Source organism: Chenopodium album, chromosome 8 (assembly GCF_948465745.1).
Source record: "Chenopodium album chromosome 8, dcCheAlbu1.1, whole genome shotgun sequence".
NCBI classification, from domain to species: Eukaryota; Viridiplantae; Streptophyta; class Magnoliopsida; order Caryophyllales; family Amaranthaceae; genus Chenopodium; species Chenopodium album.
Genome location: NC_137841.1, coordinates 64,076,858 through 64,096,254, shown reverse-complemented (window position 1 = coordinate 64,096,254; position 19,397 = coordinate 64,076,858). Strand labels below are relative to the sequence as shown.

The window sequence follows — 19,397 nt, the reverse complement described above, 5'->3', positions numbered from 1 at the left end:
TAGATAAAGAATGAATTCCCTCCATTTTTTTAGTGTTACACTTTAGCAGGACATGATCTTAGGCAATAAAAATCTGAGTTCATTATAATAAGAAGTAAGTGAGGGTAGTCCGGGGCTTCCATCGATTTTTATTGGTGGAATGCCCCAATCGTTTGTTTTTGTGTGCTTTTTCTACCGTTTTAGGTTTATAATAACTCTTCATCTTCCAGGAGGAACATTTCTCCCTCAAAAGACAGGGTTTTTCTTCTTCTTTAGAGGATTTGGCTCCTTCGAAAGATCAGGTTTTTCTTCTCTCTTTTGAGAAAGGATTTGTTTTTATTTTTCATGGATTGCTATGGAGATGTTTCATGGGTAAAGTTTTGTGCGGGATCGAAAAAGAGTTTAATATTTCGATTACATTCTAGCGAATCGGACGAAAATCACAGCAGATCGATAGACCCCTTTGCTGAAGAAGGCTGTAAATCACAGCGATATGATAGAGGGTATAAAGAATGTACGATTTGCAACAACGATCGTAGCTTTAATTACATAATGTTTTTATTTGATTTAATTATTATACTATATATATTTAATTTGTTAGATCTAAATCTCTTTGTAGATGTCGTATGACTTTTATTAATGAATCAATTTTATTTCAAAAAAAGTAAGTAAAATAGAATAAAAATAGTGGAGTTAATATTTCAATGGAAATTAAGATATGTAGGGAGAAAGGGGAAGTGGGTACTAGGTAGAAAAGAGAAGGGAGGGGGCTGCCGAGTGAAAGCAGAAGGGAAGGGAATTTGCTAATTGGAAAGGGGATGGGAAGTGGTTGCCATTTAAATTATACAGTAGAAGAAAAGAAACTTACATGTTCATTAGGTCACCAATCACTTAGGGCCAGTGATTTCCGCACACCCCCTTTTGGCCCCACTATAATTTACTTTCCTAATTTCCTTCTAAGTGCACTAAGTCTCACGTGCCAATGCCAATGTTTTACTTTTTTTTTTAATTTTTATTTTGACCTTTTGTGGGTAAATTACCCAGCTCCCAAAGTCGATCGTAAACATTGATTTTGCTTTTTACTCCAACTCCCCTGTACACACCCTAGACCCCACCATTAATTTTTAACCCCAAAAGCTTATACCTTTTTATGGAACTTCACCTGTCCAAAATATCTCAATTGTAATTGCACTTTATTATAATTAGGAAGATGGATGGAGAATTTGATTTTGAAGGGATTAATGATAATGAATTTTGGGAGCTTTTTGGGTTAGATGATTTGCAGAATGTGATAGAGGAGAATGACCCTGAAGACTACAATTCTTCACATTCTCATATTCATGGTAATAATTTTCAATCTTTTATTTTTTACAAGCATCTTTGTAATTGGGGATTGAGTTTTACTCAATTATACAATAAAATTAAGGAAATTTTAGAAAATAACACCATAAAAAAACACAAATTTTGGTTTTAACACCACAAAAAAAAAAAAAAAAAAAAAAAAATTATTATAACAAACAACCCCCGCAACCACCTCCTTTCCCCACTCAAAACCGATAGCCACCGCCATTTTTCTTCCATTCCAAAACAAAATTAGATACTAGTGGTCGAGATCGGCCAATTTAGAGTTGAATTTGACAACTCAGGCTCTAAACTAGCCGAATTCAACCGTTATTCGCCATTTTTGTGGTGGCTAGGGTTTATGGAGTTGTGGGGGGATGGGTCAATCGTTTAGTTTGGTGGTAAATAGGGTTTTTCGGGGTTGGTTAAGGAGGGTGGGGGGTGGCTGGGTGGACGGCGGTGTGGCTTGGCGGCAGTAGGGGTAGTACTGGCGGTGGCATGTAAGGGCTGCCGGTGGTGGGCTTGGTGGCTAAGCTTAGGGTTGAGTTTTTTTTAAAAAAAATTTAACCAATATATAAGTGACACGTGTACTTGGTGGGGTCCACAAACGGCTTTTTGACGGCATCCTCTAGGCGGTGGTGAAATCAAATTTTTGTGTTTTTTAGTGGTGTTATAATCAAAACTTTTTTTTTTTTTTTTTTGTGGTGTTATTTTCTAAAATTTCCTAAAATTAACCTAGGAATTTAAAGGGAATTTTTCATAATTTTTTTATAATAAGTCAAGTTTATTCCAATATTGTTATACCTTAGTATCAAATCAGTTTATTTGCAAACTATATGTCTCAATTTCAGATTTTTAAGGTTTTGAGATTAAAAATAGTATAATAAGATTAGTTTTTTTTTAAGTTTGGTGTTAATCAAAACCAAAAGAGTATTATTGTAAAACCAAAAGAACAAACTCGTATTATCGTACTCTTAGCAGTAGGCTAAGTGTATATGTCTAATGGCTTTTTTATTATTCAAAATATAATTTTGTGACTATTCTTGTTAAATTTTTTGATTTTATAGGTTCACCACAATTTGATAATCATCAACCTCCACAAATGCCAACTGATATGCATTAACTTTCATCACAAAAATTTTCAATTAGAGAAACATCGTTGGAGACTGTTCGGGGAATGGCCTATTCAAAGGCTTTGTTACGGTGATTCAAAAATCCAAAATAAACATATGGGTTATTATTGGTTGTGATTGTGGTGGATCATATCGAACTAATCGTAGCCGTATCCCTAATAGTGGAAAGAAAAAGTCGGAAACTCGATTAATGAATTTCCCATTTCAAATTTATGGAAGAAAGAACCAAGACACTAGTTGGAGAGTTGAAATTAAAGATCTTTCTCATAACCATGATTTATCAAGTGATATTTTGGGACATCCTTATACCCGACGTTTCTCAAGGGAGGAAGTTAATGAGATTAAAGAGATGATTGTTGCCGGCATTACTCCACGACATATACTTATAAAACTTCAAAAAGGTAACTCTAATCTAAAAGCAATATCTAGAACACTTTATAATGTGAAGGCTGAAATTATTAAAGATGGGCTACGAGGCTGTTCAATGATCCAAGCTTTGATGGATGAACTTGGTAAAGGTTGTTTTATGTATGATGTTGAGTGTGATAATGAAGGACATGTGACACATTTGTTGTTTTCTCATCCAAGTTCGATTGAATTAGCAAGAATTTACTCATATACTTTTGTGATGGACTGCACTTATAAGACTAACAAGTATAAAATGCCTTTACTTGATATTGTTGGAGTTACTAGTTTTAATACATCATTCTTTTGAAGTTTGGCCTTCTTATTTAGAAAGGAGGAAAGTGATTATGTGTGGGCCGGGCACTACAAAAATTTGGTAAGATTTTGGGTTATGATAAGCAACCATCGGTGATTGTGACTGATCGAGAATTGGCTTTGATGAATGCAATTAAAGTTGTTTTCCCTAATACTTGTAATTTGTTGTGTGTATGACACATTAAAAAAAATATTTTAGCAAAGTGATAGCCTTTTTTTTATGATGGTGATGAATGGGATGTGTTTATGTCCGATTGGACAAATTTGATCAAATCTTCAACTGAAAATCAATTTAATGAAGTTTGGTCTGAAATTGAATGAAGTGAAGTATGGGAAGTACAGGGAGATTCTCATTTACATTCAGAATACTTGGTTTCCATGGAAAAAATATTTTGTTAGAGCATGGTCAAGTGAATATATGCATTTTGGGCATGTTGTTAGTTCTAGAGCCAAAGGTTCACATTCTACTTTGAAGAAATACCTTGAAGTTTCGAGTGGTGACCTTCGCACAGTGAAGGAAAAAATTTGTCATGATGTTGATCATCAGATCAGTATAATGAGATTAAAACACAATTGTCAAGTGAGAAGATACGCATTCCTTATGACTTGCATATCTCCTTCTTAAGTAAGCTCATAGGTCGTGTTTCTCATTTTGCAATAAGAAAACTCCTTAACCAATTTGAGCTAGCTTATTCCGGTTCTTTGACTCCTACTAATACTGGTCATTTTTCAAATACTATGGGTCTCCCTTGTGCTCACATGATGAGAAGGATGAAAAATGAGGATTTAAAGCTTGACATCATTCATTACCAATGGAGAATTGACAACATATCACTTTCAAAGAATAGAGAGAATCAAGATGTTCATGGAGATCGGATTGATGTGCTTGTACAAGAGTTACAACTCAAATATCATAATTGCCTCTTACAAAAAAAAGAATATATTTGAAAACAAATTTTCCAATTTGTTAGTTCTTCAAGTCCTTTGGTTCTTGAACCCATGATTCGTCAATCTAAAACTCTTGGAACTAATTCAAGAAAAAAGAAAAAACAAAGTACTTCTACAAAGAGGGATCCTTAGGTTTTGAGATGTTCGAAAAGGTTAGAAGGTGCAGCATGTGTATGTGGCAACACGAATCATGATCGTAGAAGATGTCCTAAAAATACTACTCAAAATTCTTCAATGTCCTTCTCATGCCTCCAATTTTGAATGACTTAACTAGTCCATCCACCTCTTTTGTTGTTGATTGAACCTTTTGCCTCCAAACTCGGATTATAATAACCCATCTTAAGGTACAAAGTTTTGGTAAGTTGTGTTTATATTGTCATGCTATTGTATTATTACATAAAATATAGGAAAATTAGAAATAATAATCTCAACTTTCATCAATTTTGCTAGAATAATCCCAACTTAGGATTATTCTGGAATAATCCAAACTTTATGGGTCATTCTTTTTCTTCAATCCCTAACCGGTCAACCAAAGTCAATGACCTATTATATCAGGTCACTTGACACGTGTCAAGTCCTGATTGGTCCAAAAAAATAAAAAAAAATAAAAAAAAGATAAACCCAGCCAGCAGCCTCCCCTCCCCACCGTTCCACCATAACCGACCTCCACCACCACAGAAACCCGCCGCCTCACCATCACCGGAAAGCCGTCGTTCTTTCCCAGTGGACCGCGTTCTTCCCTCGGCGTTTTTCCCCTTTCCCGAAATCCCGTTCAACCCCCCCCCCCCACGCAACCACCAAAGCAAGCCCTTTCCCACTCCCGAAAAACCCCAATTACTCCTCCTCCACCTCGAAACCCTAGCGGCTAGGGTTTTCGACGGTTGGGAAGGGGTTTTTGGTGGTTTTTGACGGTGGGAAAGGTGGTTTAGAGGGATTTTTCGAGAGTAGGGCTGCTGGTTTTTGGGGTTTTCAGGAGTAAGGCTAGTGGTTTTTGGGGTTTGGCTGGTGGCGAGGGAGTTTCGGGGAGGGGATGGTGGCTTTGCTCTAAGCGGCGACTCTAGTGGTGGTTGGGCCGACGAGGGAGGTGGTGGGGTAGAGACGGCCAGCCGACGAGGGAGGTGGCTGGCTGGCGGGTAGCCGGATTTTTAGGGCGGTTAAGGTTTTGGTTGGGTGGTTTTTTCTTTTTTAATTTTGGTTTTTTTAATTTTTTAAATATATTTTTTAACCAATTAATTTTGACACGTGTCACTTTAACAAAAAAAAAAAAAAAAAAAAACCCATTCAACCGGTAACCGGTATTTGGGATTGAAGAAAAAGAATACCCCCCAAAGTTCGGATTATTCAAGAATAAAGGAAAGTTGGGATTATTCTACCAAAATTGACGAAAGTTGGGATTATTTTTTCTAATTTTTCCTAAAATATATTATATTAACATGTTTAATTAATATTTTGAAGGTCAAGAATATTTGATATTGTGTGATGTCCACCTATTGTAGTTTTGTCGTAATGGATGCAAGTTTCGTCATTGGAGTAGGTAGTTCGAAGTTACTGGCACAAGATCTCTGGAATAGCTTTGGTTGATGAATCGTATTCATATATCTTTTGAGACAATGTTTGTTGATTTAACTTTTGCCCAACATTTGTATGTATTTTGTTAAAAACTTAATTTGAGATAATCATAGCTATTAATTTAAGATTTTTAATTTAATATTTTATAATATCAAATTGATTATAAAGTGTCATTTTTGTAAAGAAAAAAATATCCTTCTTTTTGAACAAAAAAATGTCATTTTTTTGAAGAAAAAAAATGTCATATTTATATTTATGGGGAAAAAAAATCAGCTAGAAATACTTAACACTTATTTCAGACTTAAAACAAACAAAAGCTACAACAACAACAACAATAATAATAATAATAAAAGAAAATAGATTAATAACTAAAATAAAATGCATAAAGTAAAGAAAAAGTCAAAAAAAATAAAACATTGGCATTGTCACGTGAGACTTAGTGCACTTATAATGAAATTAGGAAAGTAATTAAATTATAGTGGGGCCAAAAGGGGGTGTGCGGTCATCAAGTTTGAGTGTGCGGAAAACATACAGTGGCCATTAACGGTTATACTACCTCCGTTAACGGTTATTTGCAACAAAAGGGGTCTACGCAGACTCCTAGGTAAAAGTTTATAAGCATGATTATTGAAAAATAGGGGCATGAGATTAAGTATTAATCTTGAAAAAAAACCAATTAAACAAATTAAAAACCCCATAACCACCACCAAAACCACCAACAACCACCAAAACCACCAAACCACTAAAACCCAAAATCCAAAACCACCACCAAAAAAACCCTTTGACGAACCACCAAAACCACCCCTACCAAAACCCGATTATATGAACCACCAAAACCACCCCCACTAACCACCAAAATAACTGACAAACCACCAAAAACCCTTCGACTACCACCAAATCCACCCCCACAAACCAACAAAATCACCCCCATGAACCACCAAATTCAACCACAAACCACCAAAATCACCGACCAGCCACCAAAACCCTTCTACTACCTAGACCCAAGAAACCGAGACCCTCGCACCAAGATCCACACCAGCCGCAGGAACCCACCACCCACAAACCTAGATCCCAAACCCAGAAAACTGAAACCATTTTTCAGATCTGAAATTGAATGTCTTTCTTCTTCAATTCATGAAAGTGGTTGAAAGAGGAGAGAGAAAGACTATGGGGAAGAGAAAGAAGATGATGAAGGAGGAGAGAGAAAGAAAATGGGGATAAAGAGATGAATATGGATGGATGATTATTGAAAGATAAAATAAGTTTATTAGATTAGATTAGTTTTTAATCAATTATGTTTTAAGTATGTAAATGATATTATAAAGTTATAAATAAGGGTGTTTTTATAATTTCATTTAAAAAAGTTTCTTAAAATGGAAAGATTTGGAAATGTTGCAAATAATAGATAACACCCATTTTTAGTAAATGTTGCAAATAACTGTTAAAGGAGGTAATACTACGTATATTAACAATAATTTGTAGTCAAAATTTGGGGAGTAAAAAAAGAAAAGAGAAAAAAAAAAAAAAAAAAAAAAAAAAAAAAAAGGAGGAAGTAAAAGAAAGTCTTGTAAAAGTCAAATGTAAACGGTAAAAACCTTACAAAGAATCATGATTTCAATAGTAAAAAGTGAAAAATCCTTCTCGAGCCTCATGTTAATACAGTAACTTGTAAACTGAGTTAAGCAATTTGGCGCCCTTTCAACTCCTAAAGCCGACAACTCTCTTATCCATCTTTTCATTTCACTTTGCTTTATATACTGAACTTCCTTCTTCGTTTTATTTCACTTCAACCAAAGATATAAAAAAAACAAAAGCAAAAACACTAGCTTAGTAGTCGTACTAGTAGAGAGGAAGTCCGTACGATCGTCGGAAAATCTCTCCGTCCGGCGAACGTTCGTTCTTCCCGGTTGCTCCGATAGCGGCGGCACACTTACTTTTAATCTTCGGGTGCTACTTTGGTCTCTTGTTACTTTCAAATGGTACATAAATATATTTGATTAACTTTTATGTTCGTTTGTTTTGTTTGTCATTATAATGTGTTACATTGTCACCTTTAAAATTTGTTACATTTTCTACGTTCTTAATTTCTTAACGTGCAACTTTAATTTTGATGGATGGAAAATTGGAAACATTCGTTAAGGTGATTTTTTGGTTTCAAAAACTCGAGATTGAATACAATTTGATGAATTTGTTCTTAAATGGTTAGGAAGTTTGTTGTTTTTAAGGAGAATGTAGATATTTAGAGTTTGAAATTGATTTGTTACTCCAATTTGTCCGATGTCTTAAAAAATTTATAACATACAAAGGATTATCTTGGGTAATTATGGGTAAAAGAATTATTTTTGAAAGAATGATTGACATCTTGTTTTAATCTTGAAATTTCTAAATATGTATGAATTTTTTAATGACTTTGTTTTGAATGAAATTTAAAATTCATAGCAATGTAACAGTCATGTTGATTTTAAAAATTGCAATGAACTCGAAACTACTTGTTTTTTTTTTTTAATATCAAATTCTTAATATGTTGGTTTGTATCTGTTGAGAGATTAACGCTTTGTTTGGATAGCAAAGAAGGAAGGAAAAGAAGGGGAGGGAAAATGGAGGAAGGGAAGGGAAAAGAAAGGGAGGGGGAGGTGATTTCCATTTTCCCTCCAAATCTCTCCAATTTTGGAGAGATTATGGTTATTATAGAGAAAGGGAAAATGGATCCATCCCTCTCCTTCCCCTTCCTTCCCCCCAATCTTTTACCCAAACAAGAGATTTTGTCCCTCTCCATTTCTCTTCTCTTCTTTTCCTTCCATTTCTTCCTATCCAAACAAAGAGTAAATGAGATTTCATCATAATTGTAATAAGCTTTTGAAAATAAAAAATTACATTAGCTTCGATTACATTGATTATACTCAATAAATCATTTTGGATACGGTATGTAAGGGCGTAAGTTAACTCCATTTGACGCTTTCCATCTAAAAGTAGTTAAAATCTTTGTTAATACTCTAATAAAATTACCTGTTTAGTTGTGTATTCACCACTCAAGTGTTGAATGTACCTTAGTAAGTCGCGATGTTACATTAATTAGTTGTCCGAACCATATATGTGTGTGTGGACGTGTGGTGGTGGTGGTACCGTGGTACCTGGTAGACTGGTGGCTTGATAGAGTTGTATGGATATGATAGTGTAGATTGTAGATGATATAGTACATATTTTTGTGTAACTATTAGGGTATTATTATAATATTATTATGTAATCTTTATATCTCTAATTACTAACAGAATTCTATACATATGGAATGTTATTTTTTATGACGCTTACAGACTTTAACATAGTATCACAATCTTTAACAGAGTATACTATATCATACTATTAAGCTTATTATAATATATCGTGACCAGCGTTCAATGTATGTATCACCCAACTGTTAAATGTATCACCGTTGCTAATGAGTAAATTTTTCTACAACAACATTTGTACTTGTTGTGGTATTTAATGTTATTGTGATACATTTGATTTGCATCTATGATTTTGACTAGAAAATCTGTAAATACACCGTTTGGGGACTTGGGGTGAGTTAGTTAAAATAGAATTTTAACATACCACAAATAAAAAATTCAATATATTTTAGTAGGTTCAATGTTATCTTTGAAAGAATGTCATTCATCTAGAAATTCTTTTGGACCTACATATCAAATATAACTATACGAGTACTAAATTATTAATCGTGCACTAGTACTATGTGGTGGCCCTTGTACATATCTTATTCAAGAACAAGTTAGTTTATACTAGGTTTTTTGAGAAGTAGGTTTTATGGTTATTATAGGACTTATAGTGCATATTTAAATGTGGTTGTATAGCTGAGATTGTCAACTTGGTTAAATGATATTTATGTTTATGGGATGTCAACTTGATTACGTGTTTAGTCTCGGGGTATGTAGATTGAATCACGTCTACATCATTGTCTTTTGTGATTTTGAATGCAAGTAAAAAAAAAATGGTATACATTCTTAAATGAGGTTAGTAGTTGATTTTATAGAGCTATGAGTATAATTTAAAATTTTGAATGTGGTTGCTATACTCAATTTTTTGAAACTTTAAGCTTAATATATTTATCATATATGCTGGCTCGAAGAATTCCTACTAGCCTTTGAGTTTCTAAATTACTGCTGGTTAGTACAAGTACTTAGGAAAGCTTCTGTATCTTATTTGTATACAAAAAAAATAAACTAGGCCAGAAGACTATTGATGCGCAAAAGATTTAAATTTTCTTTAGTAAAAAAAGTGATGTGCAAAAGCTTCCCATTTCAAGGGAATTCTGATGATGATAATCATTAAATGAAGGTGGTCGTTGATGATAATCATCAAATGAAGGTAGTCGTTGATTCGATATTGAGGTTGAAGACGTGCAGTCCTGAGTTTAAGATCAATAGGATTAGTGTTTGAAATACTATGCATGGGTGTTGAGTGGAAGTGCAGTGAAAGATTTGTTTCTTACACGTTCTAATCAATGCAATTGTTCAATCCTTTGAGAACACAAAAAATCGCTTACTATGGTTAAGTGTTTATAGCTAGAAGCTAGAAGTTGGAGCCCTTGAAGGGTTTATAGTTTTGGCCTTAAAGTGAATATTGCACGTAATAGTTTTCAAGTTGGGGCTTTTAAAACAGCATGAGCAATTGATCATGAATCATGGACCAGTGGAGGAAAATGTTCGAGGGGAAGCATTGTGTCAATCATTCATCAAATTTGAAACTATGTTAGGCTTCAGCAGAGGCTTGTTATGTACAAGACCAGTGTGTAGTTGTTTTCTTGTAGATTTCTAATTATTTCTGGTCTGTATTCGTATAAGTTAATAAATTTTAGTAGTAGTAAGAAATCTAGCTCAGAAGAATTATAGAATTTGTGCTTCATGCTAGATTAGGAAGGTGGCATTCCCATAAATAGATGGGTATATGCTATTAGGCTCGATTCCCTCATCGTGATATTCCCTACAACTTTGAACCATTTTATGTAAGCTTTAAATTTTCAGGCTTATTCTGATGCATTATATATCATAAGTTTCATAACATAATTTCATGATCTCTGCTTGTCATCCCTGCAGGTGCAGTCTAAGTCGTTGGTAACTTTATGTAGCAAAGAGAACCTAGTGAGTGATCATCCATCTAAATCGGAGGCATTAGATGGGAGCCTCCATGAAGCCGGTAGGTTAAGTTACAATGTCTACGTGCATGTCTGACTTTTTTCATGAGTCTATGATTGTTTGAGCATTTTGCCAATTATTGTTCTCTGTCACTAGTAAAGTGAAGGGGCGGTTGAACTTGCAACTCTCAGACGTAATTGAAAACTGATATATTTACTCCCTTTAAAACACTAGCTTGTAGCATAGATAGATCTTGAGGAAGTGAAGATAGAGAGGAAAAAGTGTTGAGTTCAATGGTGTTGGGCCATGTTTTAGGGAAAAAGTAGAGAGGAAAAACTTACGAAAATGAAATGTATACTACATTGTCGGACATCCAAATTTGGTAGATGCATGATTCTTTAAGAGACGCAAGGAATATGTTTTATTCATTTATGTGCTTATTTCCTTCTTCCTGACTCATGTCATTCTTATGTTATTACTGCATATATTGTACCTTGTATGATTATATTACATGTAGTGTAGTGTTATGTATCTGTGTCACATGATTTATGTCATACAAAGTACTTCATCTTTAAATTATACATACAATGGCTGGTAAGGGATTTATGACCATGCATGATGCATATCATATACGAGTACAAGGAATACAGAGTATATGCTTTATCAGATGCAAAGATACTTTGGGAGTTAACAGATATCTGATAGGCTTTTTAAGATGATTGATGCAGTAAATTTTGCTGTCGAGGGAAGTATTTGAAATTGATTTTTAATAAGGCACATATGGAGAGTTATGTAAATGGTTCATTTGTCTGTAATTAATTGAGGTACATCAGAAAGATATAGCTAATTAGAGAGGTAATCTTTAAATGGAGTATTGCTTAAGAAATGAAAATCTAGTTAATCTGTCATTTATACTCCGTATTTCTTAATTGATACTGTTTTTAGTTTTACTCTATTAGAACAAAATATTTTGTAATTTATTTTGTAATTATGAATTTATTAAGATTTAAGACTGAAGAATGGTTTATGTCGTCTGTTATGATAAAAATTACTCATTTCAGACACCAATAACCGAAGCACCTCCTCAGAAACCAGTAATGATCAAGTTGTTCCTAAACGGAGACAGAAAAAGAGAAGCAGAGATGAGACAACTGGTGTGGATGCTTTGCCATGCCGGAGGATGCCAAGGCGCGCTGCAGCATGTTTAGACTTTAAGGAGAAGGCAGTTTGTATGCCTGATGAGGATGATTCTGTGGTAAATGTGAAAAGAGAACCTGTTGTTGATGAAGAAATAGCTGCAATTAATTTGACAGTATGTCAAGATATTTCCCACCCTGAACCCAATGCATCCACTCGACATCTCTCAAACTTTAGTTTTCATGATGTGGGTGGAAAACTGCAGTCAGTCGATATGCTGCAAGTCACCGACTTGTTTATAACTGGCGTAATTCATCCATCCAAGCCTAATGCTGATAAACGTAAAGAAAATGGTGTGAGATGTAGATGTTTTGGTCGGATTGAATCATGGAGAATATCTGGCTTTGAAGATGGTTTACCTGTGATATGGGTTTCTACACAAATTGCTGATTATGAATGTATCAAGCCAGCAACTTCCTACAGGAAAATATTCAGTCATTTCTTTGAGAAGGTGCATGCTTGTGTTCAGGTTTACAGGACACTGTCAAAGTATTCTGGAGGTAATGTCGATATAGGTCTTCACGAGTTGCTAGCAGCAGTTGTTCGGTCCATGAAAGGCAGTAAAAATTTCTCCACCGGGGTATCCATAAAGGAATTCCTCATCTCACAGGGTGATTTCATATATAACCAGCTTATCGGGTTGGATACAATGAGCAAGGACAGTGATCAGAAATTCAGTGGTTTTCCTGTACTTATTGCCCTTCAGGAAGAGTGCAAAAAGAATACGTCGTGTTTACCAGAAAATCGAGCTTTGTCTATAAAAATTGGAGATGCAGGGCAGCAGGCAGATAGTTCAAACTTGCTCAAAGTTGCTCCTGAGGAAGATGAGGATGCAAAACTGGCTAGACTTTTGCAAGATGAAGAGGATTGGTGGTCCATGAATCAGAGAAAGGGAAGGCGTGAACGTAGCTCAAGTAAGTACTATATTATGATGAATGAAGATGAGATTGCGGCTGACTATCCACTTCCAGCATACTACAAACCAACAAGTGATGAAACTGATGAGTACACTATCTTCGACGATATGTGTATGTATGATGCTGATCAGCTTCCAAAAAACATGCTTCATAATTGGTCACTTTATAACTCTGATTCCAGATTGGTTTCTTTAGAACTTCTGCCCATGAAACCTTGTGGTGAGATTGATTTTGCAATTTTCGGGTCTGGGATTATGACAGAAGACACAGGGAGTGGATTTTGTTATGATGATGATTCTATCCAATCTTCCACTTCTACTGAACTCGAGAATGTAGTAGATGGAATTCCTGTTTATTTGAGTGAAATAAAAGAGTGGATGATTGAATTTGGAGCTTCTATGGTTTTCATATCAATCAGAACTGATTTGGCCTGGTAATGTGTCTCTTTTACTATCCGATTTTGTGTTCTTTACTTTTGATTATCACTTTTTTAAATGATCAAGTATGTTTTAAGGCCCCGTTCAGTTCACCTTATTTTTACTGAACTGAAATTATTTTTGCTAAACTGAAATTAATTTTACTGAACTGAAGTTATTTTTATTGATTTTCAATTGAACAGGGCCTAATTCTCTTAGTATTTGAACAAAAGTGTGTTTGATTCTTCAATGCAGGTACAGGCTTGGGAAGCCCTCAAAGCAGTACGCCCCGTGGTATGAGACGGTTTTGAGAACAGCAAGGCTTTCTATCAGCATCATTACTTTGTTGAAGGAGCAGAGTCGTGTGGCACGATTTTCTGTTAAAGAGGTGATAAAGAGACTCTCAGAATTTGAGAAGTGTCACCCTGCTTTTATATCTTCCAATCCAATTGCTGTTGAGAGATATGTTGTAGTTCATGGGCAGATAATACTACAGCAGTTTGCAGAATATCCTGACAATAATATCAGAAGGTGTCCTTTTGTTTCTGGACTTCAAACTAAAATGGAAGAAAGGCATCATACAAAATGTTTAGTGAAGAAAAAGGCGGTGACAAAGAAAGGAATCAATTTGAATCCGAGAGCAGCTATGGTTCCTATTAAGAAAAAGCAGCTGCTTCCAGCTACGACAACTAGGCTGATCAATAGAATTTGGGGTGAATTTTATTCTAATTATTCTCCTGAGGACTCGAAGAATACAGTTCTGTCTGACTCTAAAGAAGAGCCTTTGGAGGAGCAAGATGAAGATGCTGAAGAAGATCTTGAAGAGCAAGACGATGATATTCCAGTGATGGAGACTGTTAAATCTCATCAAAATGTGAGGAGAGTTAAGCTGAAATGTTCGGTACAGTATATTAAGTGGGTTGATGAGTCAACACAAAACACGTCTGCTAATGAGGCACTGTACGAAAAAGCTGATGTTCTTGGAGATTTCGTGGTTGTAGGGGGCTGTGTCATTGTTGAAACAATTGATTCTGAAGATCTTCTTCCTATATATTTTGTGGAATACATGTATGAAAAGTCAGATGGGAGAAAGATGGCTCATGGCCGACTTATGCTAAGAGGATTTCAGACGGTCCTAGGCAATGTTGCTAATGAAAGAGAAGTGTTCTTAACAAATGACTGCTTGGACTTTGATCTGAAGGAAGTTAAAGAAAGTGTTGTGGTTGAGATTCGGTCATTGCCATGGGGTTATCAGCATCGTAAAAATAATGCTGACAGCGAAAAGATGGACCGTGCAAGAGCAGATGAGAGGAAAAGCAAAGGATTACCAATGGAATACTATGTAAGAAGTTTTTACTGCCCTGAAAATTGTGCATTTCTTGCACTTCCAAGTGATGCTATGGGTATTGGTAACGGAATATGTCATGCTTGCAAAACTAAGAAAACGGAGAAGGAGAATAACAAGCTCGGAATTAATTCATCCAACACTGGATTTATGTATTTGGGAACTGAGTACAATCTTCTGGACTTTGTTTATGTTGCTCCGCGTCAATTTGAAGATGAGAAGGAAAGCGAAAAATTTAAAGGTGGAAGAAATGTTGGCTTGAAGCCATACATCATTTTTCAGCTCTTGGGGATTGATACACCTAAGGGTTCACGGCAAGTTACTCCTCAATCTGTGAAAATTAAAGCTCGGAGATTCTTCAGGCCAGATGACATCTCTGAGGAAAAAGCATATCGTTCTCATATATGCGAGGTAAAAAAATGAAAGTGGCTTTTATTTTTACATGACATCCATTTAAGTGTGTTTGGTGAATATCCGATAATTTCTTTTTTCAAATCACAGAAATACTTCTATCAAAAATATGCAATGAGATAACTAGATAGCAGAAGGGACTAATTTAGAGTACTGTCAGGTTTTAAGCTTCCTTGGCTAATATTTGTATGAGAATTGTGTGAATATCGTTCTATCAACTATGACTATGTACATAAATTCAAGGCTTTTAAGTTTCTATGCACAGTTTTGAGGTTATTGTTGATCACAGTGACATGCTCCTATGATACTTTCAGGTTTATTACAGTGAGAAAGTGCATGTCTTGACCTTAACTGCTATTCAAGGTAAGTGTGACGTAAAGAAGAAGAGTGACTTCCTATCTTCAGGTTATTCCTTTATCCACGAGCACGTCTTCTTTTGTGAGCTTCTTTATGATCCGGATAGTGGGGCATTAAAACAGGTAGTTTCCTTTCTGTGTCCTGCAATGTCATTTGAGCTAGCACAGTTACTGTATCATTTTAACTGCTTGTGTTGGACTTCTTATACAGCTACCCACCTCTCTCAAGCTGAGTTCGTCGAATGAAAAGCTTTTTGATGATTCTGCATCTAGAAAGAACAAAGGTAAGGTTAAGGAGGGAGAAACTGAAGGTACTGTCCAAGATGAATTGCTGAAGAATAAGCTTGCCACTCTAGACATTTTTGCTGGTTGTGGAGGTTTGTCAGAAGGACTGCAGCAATCAGGTAATTCTGATCATATAGTAAGGGATGTCTTGTATAGTCATTTTGGTGGTCATCTGTTTCTTTTTATACATGTAAAAGATCACCATAGATGACCTGTTTTCCGGTAACTGTAGGTGTGTCACTGACCAAATGGGCAATCGAGTACGAAGAGCCTGCAGGACAAGCTTTTAACCTTAATCATCCTGAAAGTGTTGTATTCATTAACAACTGCAATGTGATCCTCAGGTCAGAGAACTCTTTTCTTGTTCTGCAGCCCACTATTATGTTGTTTTGAGGCTCCTTTATTTTTCATTTCGTCTTATATGATGCACTCCTCTGTCCGGAATTCATAGTATGCTGTCCAAAATCAGTATTGCTTTATGATTTACTTAAACCAAATATGGGAAAGGATAGTATGAACTTATGATCTTCATATAATTTAAAAATCATGTCTTATCTTATTTTTTAGAGGTTTATACCAGAATGAGGTAGTGACAGTTTTGACATCTTGTTTAATGAGACTTGTGCAGGGCAATTATGTCTACTTGTGGAGATGAAGATGACTGCATTACTGATTCTGAAACTTCAGAGTTGGCTGAAAAGCTTGATGACGACATTATCAGAAAGTTGCCTCGGCCAGGACAAGTGGATTTTATTAATGGAGGGCCACCATGTCAGGTAGATGTGAAGTGCTCTCGGTTTTCCTCATTAAAGATACATTTGCCAATGACACTCGTAACAAATGTATAAGCAATTCACTTCTGTATACTTTTATTTCTTCTTCTGCAGGGGTTTTCAGGGATGAACAGGTTCAATAAAGGTGCATGGAGTAAGGTTCAATGTGAAATGATCTTGGCCTTCTTGTCATTTGTTGACTACTTTCGCCCTAAATATTTCCTTTTGGAGAATGTAAGGAACTTCATCTCATTCAACAAAGGCCAAACATTTCGATTGACAATAGCTTCACTTCTTGAGATGGGATATCAGGTATGCTTTTCTATTTCAGTTTGAATCATTTGGTCAAGCATAAAACACCACTCCTTGTCTGTATGTAATAGACAATCTTAGGATGTACGGAAAAGGTATTCGCGTTTCTAAATACTCCATAGTCCATAGTAATGAATCAAAAATTTATGATTGAATTTCCTAATACAAGCTTACAAATCAAGTGATTGAGAGAGAAAGAGAGAATAGATGTATAACTATAATACATAGTAAAAAGTTGTCTTCAAAATCATGTCATACAACTCATACCTAAATTATGAGAGGTTAGGAGAATGTATAAACTTATTTTGGATTGAGGTAGATATGTCTCTGAACCTTCTTCAATGGCCTTTGTGTAGGTGAGGTTTGGCATTTTGGAGGCTGGTGCTTTTGGAGTTTCTCAATCTCGTAAGAGAGCATTCATATGGGCTGCATCTCCTCAAGAGACCTTACCTGAATGGCCTGAGCCGATGCATGTTTTTGCCGGTTCTGAGCTGAAGGTCTCATTGGACAGCAGTCGCCAATATGCTGCTGTGCGAAGCACAGCATCTGGTGCCCCTTTCCGTTCTATAACTGTCAGAGATACGATTGGTGATCTCCCTGATGTCAAAAATGGGGCTTCCATAACACCTATGGAGGTAAAATTTACCATTTACAACTTTCTAATTTTTCAGCTTTTGGTTACTTCTCATTGCTCACTTATACTGATCTTATGTTTCGCAGTACAAAAATGATTCAATGTCTTGGTATCAAAAGATGATACGAGGAGATACTATGACTTTAACTGATCATATAACAAAAGAAATGAATGAGCTAAATTTGATTCGCTGTCAAAGAATCCCAAAACGCCCTGGTGCTGATTGGCGCGACTTACCAGAAGAGAAGGTAAGTTTACCTACCTTATTTTATGACAGTTTGAAATAAAAATGTTGTCATTATCAAGAGGCAGAGGGAGTAACAAAATCTTTTGTTCACTGGCGATATCCTTCTCTGTTGCAGGTTCGCTTGTCTACAGGACAGATGGTTGATCTGGTTCCTTGGTGCCTGCCAAACACAGCTGAAAGGCATAATCAATGGAAGGGGTTGTTTGGGAGGTTGGATTGGGAAGGGAATTTTCCTACATCTATAACTGACCCTCAACCCATGGGTAAGGTTGGGATGTGCTTTCATCCAGATCAGGATAGAATTGTTACTGTCCGTGAATGCGCTAGATCTCAGGTACCTCATTGTCCTCCTAACCTCATTCTCAATTGCTTAACTTTTTGCTCAAGGGTTCACAAAGCTAAATTGATTGGAACAGCAAATATTCACAAATCATATTCTTGAAAGTTAACGAAAATTAGTGCTATTCATCATTTACAACACTGAAAACTTTTGCTTGCTTGAAGTATATAGCTGTAGTACTTGTTACAAGTCAAGCAAACTATAAAATGTTCATTTGCTAGAGCCACTGATACGAGTTAGTTCTTAAGTTTAGTACACGCATGTTTTCTGGCTTCAGTAGCCATTACATGGCCAGTACAAACCATAGTTCTAGGAACTTTTTGGTGTTACAAGATCAGAATGTGTTCCTCAATTAAGTTTTCAAACTCGGTCAAGACCTGCAATAGGTTCTGAAATGATTTCCATGCCGAATTTAGGCTTTTATACAATAAGCTATGGCTTTAATAATGAAGTTTTGTTGTTTGTGCCTTCAGGGCTTCCCAGACGGCTATAAACTCGCTGGCAACATTCAACATAGGTACAGGCAAATTGGTAATGCAGTTCCACCACCTTTGGCGTTTGCACTTGGAAGGAAGCTAAAAGAGGTGATCCAAAGATCTGCTTAACAAAATATCATATTCTGACATTCATATGATAAGTCACTTCTTTTGCCAAATGATGAGGAATTAAGATTGTGTTACCTTTTCTTGTAGTGAACTTTTCACATGAGATTTTAAGATGTACATTTTTTGCACAGCAAACTATTCTCCTCATTGGAGGCTGTTGCCTAATGAACCACAGTGGAAAAAACTAAAACTTATTGAAGCTTCCAATTTAAACTGAACCTTTCATAATACTGTTAAGAGTGTCGGACGTGTTTTTCTTTTTCAAGCCAGAGAGGATATCGTATGAACCATTTCTTTTCATCACTTATAACCGTTCTTTGAAAGCTTGTTTGAGAGCTCGGCCTTTATATCATCAGTCATATATGAATGATGCAATATAGGCCTTGAGAAGTTGAGGTATCGTAGAACATTTGATCCATCATGTCCTTTAGTGTGTATAGATTGGATTATTTTTCGCCTCTTAGTCGATACAGTTGAGCCTTGCTTCTCTTCAAGATAGGAGAAGACAAGGTAATGTATAGAATCTTGAAGTTACAGTGTTGTAGCAGGAAAGTACTAGTATTTAAATTTGCCACAGATAAAACTGCAGTACAATGAGCATCAGGTTTAAAGTACTATGGAGCCAAATCTAAGAAACAACGACAACAATAAAAGTACACAAGAGGTTTGTTGAGCTCAGGCAAGTTAACTGCTAGATCATATAGTGTGACACGGTACTATACGCTATTTAGATAGCAAAG

General features: G+C 35.7%; 1 protein-coding gene across 1 annotated transcript; it reads left to right on the top strand.

Moving 5' to 3' along the window:
• The first annotated feature begins 3,468 nt into the window (after positions 1-3,468).
• On the top strand, positions 3,469-18,690 carry LOC145643172 (DNA (cytosine-5)-methyltransferase 1B-like). Its single transcript, XM_081694326.1, has 14 exons — positions 3,469-3,724; positions 3,811-4,061; positions 10,781-10,880; positions 11,881-13,366; positions 13,605-15,105; positions 15,420-15,584; positions 15,673-15,865; positions 15,979-16,090; positions 16,375-16,522; positions 16,634-16,831; positions 17,188-17,466; positions 17,552-17,713; positions 17,828-18,046; positions 18,526-18,690. Exons 1-14 carry the CDS (start codon positions 3,469-3,471, stop codon positions 18,655-18,657), a joined length of 5,202 nt encoding a protein of 1,733 aa, XP_081550452.1. The 3' UTR covers positions 18,658-18,690.
• The last annotated feature ends 707 nt before the right edge of the window (positions 18,691-19,397 follow it).